Source organism: Protomyctophum parallelum (assembly GCF_964188405.1).
Source record: "Protomyctophum parallelum genome assembly, chromosome: 3".
NCBI lineage: Eukaryota > Metazoa > Chordata > Actinopteri > Myctophiformes > Myctophidae > Protomyctophum > Protomyctophum parallelum.
Genome location: NC_139698.1, coordinates 25,997,006 through 26,002,557, shown reverse-complemented (window position 1 = coordinate 26,002,557; position 5,552 = coordinate 25,997,006). Strand labels below are relative to the sequence as shown.

General features: G+C 44.4%; 1 protein-coding gene across 1 annotated transcript in view; it reads left to right on the top strand.

The window, feature by feature from the left end:
• il11a (interleukin 11a) overlaps nucleotides 1–4,937 on the top strand; it is an 8,927-nt gene extending 3,990 nt beyond the window's left edge. Inside the window, exons 3-5 of the mRNA XM_083760297.1 lie at nucleotides 2,955–3,050; nucleotides 3,305–3,466; nucleotides 4,015–4,937. Coding sequence (XP_083616423.1) covers nucleotides 2,955–3,050; nucleotides 3,305–3,466; nucleotides 4,015–4,197 — 441 coding nt within the window. The 3' untranslated portion in view covers nucleotides 4,198–4,937. The remainder of the gene's footprint in view (nucleotides 1–2,954; nucleotides 3,051–3,304; nucleotides 3,467–4,014) is intronic.
• Nucleotides 4,938–5,552: the final 615 nt, after the last annotated feature.

The following is a 5,552-nucleotide window of genomic DNA, read 5'->3' as shown; positions in this document are numbered from 1 at the left end:
TGTGTGTTTGTGTGTATGTGTGTTTTTGAATGACACTGTCCATTTGTGTGTGCAATTGTGCATGAATATGCATCTTTATGCATGGCATGCAAGTGTATTGCAGTGTGTGCTGGTGCATGTGTCCATGTGCATGTATCTGTGTGTCTGTTCATATTTTAGGCATTTCATTATTGGCAAACCTTTTTTTCAATAATCAATATAAGTTTCCAAAATCTTCACAAATAGTAAAAGGCCGCTTGTACTGTAGATTGAGTATAGTTATTGGAGCTTAATAACACTTAAACCCTATATACTTAGCTGACCGCGGATTTACAATCTCACAAAGCGTCGCCACACAACGTGTTGTGTACTTGTAGATCGGCCATTTTCGCGGAATCTTTGCCCCCAGAATAGGGACGCTACGCTATGGTTCAAGCGGTTATGTGGTTAAAACCATATAGGCTGTGTAGGCACTAGGCAGGCTACCTCTGCATGGGGACATGTTGGCGTAGTGGCAGTGCAATATGGGCCCCAGATGTGCGGGAGTTAGTGTGCACAGTATGTTGCACAACAACAACAACATCAACATCAACGTGGGCATCCCCTCCGAGGAAAAAACATGGCACTTACAGTTGCTCAGTGACAACATGAGGCGTTTATATTTAGTCTGGTCTCCTCTAGTCTGGAGTTCCACTGAACAGGGGTCAAGGATAGGAAAGAAAAATAGAACGGGAGTCCACGGAAAGTCCCTGCAAGAAAGCAATAAAACTGGTGTGTTTTAGCGAAAGAAGGAGTGTGTGTGTGTGTGTGTGTGTGTGTGTGTGTGTGTGTGTACGTTTCCCCAGACATAGGTCTGGTCTATATATGAGTGTGTGTGTGTGTGTGTGTGTGTGTGTGTGTGTGTGTGTGTGTGTGTGTGTGTGTGTGTGTGTGTGTGTGTCGGTAAGTGTGCGTGCAAATTTGTGCATGTTGTATGTGCATATATGCATAGACTTCTGTGTATGTGTGCATGCGTGTGTGCGTAAATAGTTGTGGTTGTGTAGGTGTCATGTTTAGTGTTTGTCTTTCGGTCGCCACAGCAAAGTGGCCTGATAAAAATCGAGTAGATTTATCACATTCCTGTATTTGCATTGAGGAAGAAGGAGGCCTGGATGCTACAGCAGGTACTGTGAGGTCATGATGTGCAAGAGCGAGAGAGAGAGAGAGAGAGAGAGAGAGAGAGAGAGAGAGAGAGAGAATTATAGGCTAAAGAAAGAAGGTGGAAAAGTTGAGGTGATAAGGAGATCAAAGACAGGGGGTGGAAGAGAAGAATAGACACACACACTCGGTGTGTGCCCGTGCATGTGTGTCACTCGTGCCTGAGCACCTGATGCCAGAGAGAGAGAGAGAGAGAGAGAGAGAGAGAGAGAGAGAGAGAGAGTGCTATTATATGTGCATGGGTGTATGTTTAAGAGAGAGGAAGACAGAAAGAAGCATGTGTGTGTGCGTGTGCTTGTGCTTGTGCATGTGCGTGCGTGCTTGTGCATGTGCGTGCGAGAGAGAGAGAGAGAGAGAGGGGGGGGGGGGGGGGGGAAGTAAGGATGAAAGAGGACAAGTACTGTGGAGACAAAACATTATACCACAAGCATAAGTGAGCTCTTACGAAAGGCTGACCGGGGGAGATGAGAGAGACAATAGGGGTTACAAAGAAAGCAGCACATTCAGCAGCGAACAACATCAACACAAACAGCTGTAAGCAAACAGCGAGAAGAAAAAATAAATGAACATAATAATAGTCAGAGGAAGCAACAAGTTTGCAATTCGCAACCTGTTTACTCAATTGACTTGTCATCATAACTTTGTTATGTCCCCGGCTCTCTGTTCTTCCGATTAGCACCGTCACGGTGCTAATCAGAAGAACAGAGAGCACTGTCATCCACACTCACACGCATTCATTAGCGCAGTCAGTGCTCTTCAAACGTTGTGTGTCCGAGCCAGGCACGCCGGTGGCCAAGTCACAAATCTCAAGGCACACCTGTATTCTTTTGGCGGAAGAGTAACCGATCTACAAGCTCACAACGTGCAAGGGATGCAACGTATTGTGAGCTTGTAGATCTGCTGTTTCCACTATTTATTTATTTTCCCCAAAATAGGGATGCCACGTTGAAAGTGGTTAATTTTAGTGTAATTTAGTGTACAGAGGGTATATAATTGAGAACTTTTTTTTGTATAGTTGGATATATGTAAATAATAATGTACACATGTCCAGGCATGTGCTGGACAAAATCCAGGCATGTCCTGGACATGTTTCACATCACACCAGCGTGCGTTTGGTAGCCCAGTATCTTTTAACAGGCAGGCCAATCATAGAGGCCAATGTATAGGTCCTACAGTACATGTCCTGCACGGAGAGGATCCCTTTAATCTGCTGTCAGGTGGTTGAGCCCCCTCTGCTGGCATTAGGGAGCAATGCACCTGCTGTCTCTGTGTCCTGGAGAGAGTACACTGCACGCAGCACAGATGCAGCTGGCCAGTCAAGCACACTGCGTCATTCCCATCTTTTTATAGCTGCGACCCTGGAGTTTCCCCGACAGGCCTGTGTTGTCTATCCCTCTCGGAGCTCTCTTAGTCACTGCATATGTTGTTCTCCTTCTTTCGGCTTTGCAGAAAACATCCTGTGGGTTCAGGTCATTTACTCTCATTGTTGACGTTCGGAGGGAGAAAAAGGCAGAATGTGGGTGAACTCACACTGACCCGTCCGACCACACCGTTCCGCTCGGCTCTCAGTGAAAGCTGCCGTCTCCAAACACGTCCAAACACACACACAAACGCACACGGAACATTATGCACGACGCACAAAGACGGTAATGTGATCTTTGGGGCGACGCTAATACTTTCCCCATGGTGCCGTGACTTCCTTCTGGATGCACCAAATTTACGTTGATGCAAATTGGGGTCTGACGAGTGGCTCTGTGTTGTGTTTTCCCTGCTTTCAGAGAGAGCATGCCTTCGATGCAGACTTGGAGCCCCACAGGTTCAAGTCTCTGCCAGCAATGGGCAACCGAGCAGCCAATGACCTCAACAACCTTGAGGTAACTGTCTGATACTCCGCCTGTGTGTGTGCGTGTGTGCACGACTGCACGTGCCTGTGCATGTGTGAATGTTTATGCCTATTTATTTGTATATGTGTGTGTGTGTGTCTGTGTCTATGCATTTATGTGTGTGCGTGTGAAAGAGTGAGAGAGAGAGCTGTTTCCATCCACAGCTTTTTTTTCTTTTCCTAAATCCCATGTACATCTTACCACACCCAATCCTTCAACCCATGTGTATGTGTCCCTCTGTGCAGCTGAAGCCCACACTCTCTCAGCTGCACGCTGACTTGAAACTGTTTGAGCACCACTTCGACTGGCTCAACAGAGTCTCCAAGAAGCACCACCACCCTGCACTGCCCAAACTTGGAGACATGATGAGGGAGATGAAATCTCTCATCAACATGCTCCATCGTCAGGTAACCAGGAGCTTTAATCCACCTATTTTCGGCGAATAGTTGAACGTTGTGAGCTTGTAGATCGGCTGTTTTCTGTCCAGACTGGCAATCCAAATAAATGTTTTGGTCTATTCAGATTGGAGTTGGTTGTATCAACGTCTGAAGTTCTCTGAACAGCAGATTTTAGCTCATCGGATTGAACCAAGTTCTTAGATGCTTTGAAATACGATTCAAATCAGATTTTTAAAGATGTGTCTCAGTCTCAGTCTGATTCATACTGCGCTTGCCGGAAATAGACGATCTACAAGTTCACAACATGATACATTGTGAGTTGTATATCGGCTACTTTTGGCAAGTGACCCGTGTTCTATAACAGAGAATATGTTAAGCATTACTCACACCTAAGTTGGAATAAAAGGAATGCAGATATGTCGATGATAGAATACAGAAATATGATTTGATCACTTGCAAATAAGTGTGGGAAGTCATTCCTAAAGATCGTATTTAGGAAAACAAAGATGAAGATAGCCATACAAGAGTCTAAACTATCTCTCTATCCTTCCTGGTAGATGCTGAGGGTCGAAGCACCGAGACTGCCACCCTCCACCACCCCCTCTCTCCCACCTCAGCTTCCGTACCAGTTTGACGTCCTGCAGTCTTCTCATGAGCTGCTGCAACAGTTCAAACTCTTCTGTGACTGGGCATATCGAGCACTCATCAGCCTGAAACCCAAGATCTCTGCAGTACAATGATGACCCAGGAACTATCTGGAGGCTGTGTAGCCAGTAGGAACGCATGGGACCCACGCCTCAGCCAAGGGGGAAATAGGAACCATGTCGGTGTGCACTGTAGCCAATAGCGTCCCCGAGAAGCCCAACCTTCAGCCAGTGAAATGTCGCGTTGTGGAACGTGCCATTCCATTGTAGCCAATGAGGATGCTCTGTACTGCAGCCAGCTGTGGCCCTCAGCGTTTGCCTTCAGGCAAACCTTGCATTTCATTTAAGATGAACATGCCATGTTTCCCCTGACCTATTTCCTAAAGGCCTTGTCCATTACTGTTATTTATATGTATTTATTTATTTATTGACTGTCAGTAATTTATTTAATGTTATTTATTTAATTTTGTGATGTCACTCTTATCTTTATTACTTTATCAACGTGAATTTAGTTGCCTGTCTCTGTCTGTTCCTCTTGTCTGCATCTGCCCCCCTTGAGAAAATGAAAATCTAAATCAAGGAAGAAAGCACACAGTAGCACTTCCTGAGTCTGTACCTCTGACATCGATTGTCTTTCAAACTAACTTAATTTAGCCTTTATTTATCTATTCACTAACTAATAACATATCTTCCAGTAGGCGTAGCAAACATTTTGGACAGCCCAAGTTAATTTGTAACTAGTTTCTCTTTGCCTGCCTCTGTCTCTCTGTATTTCTGTCTCTCTGTCTCTGTCTCTGTCTCTGTCTCTGTCTCTGTCTCTGTCTCTGTCTCTGTCTCTGTCTCTGTCTCTCTATCGTGTTCCTAACTTAAATTATAAAAAAAGGTTACTAATGACTCTCTTCCAGCCGTGTTACATATGCCACCAATTAACATTCCAGCCAATGGCCTTGTAGAAAGTTCTACTGATCCGATCCGCACATGTCGGGATTGGACTCTTAACTGAGGAATAAATAAATAGTTTCTTTATTATCATGGGCTGAGTTTCTATATATACAACGTCCTCCTGTTTCTTCCATCCTGCATGGGGAGGCATATCTAACATGTGGTAAAGTTGTATGAATGTGCCCTGTTGCTGAGCACTGATGGACCTGATTAGAATCTTTGCACAAACTTGTTAGGGTTAGACTCTTGGAGGAATGAGAGGGGTCTGATTCTGAACCTGTGCCTTTGGGGAAGAAAAATATTTTTTTTTCTTTTTGGAGCATTTTATAATTATGATGTAAACGTAATACCCCAAGCCTTAAAATACTATGTATTGTGATACTACGGTTCTGTACAGATGTACATAATTGTACAAGAATGTAAATTGTTGTATACAATGCTATTGTGTATTATTGTTTTCTTATAATATAATGTAGAATATCAATGCTATCCCTATTGTTTTATGTCCA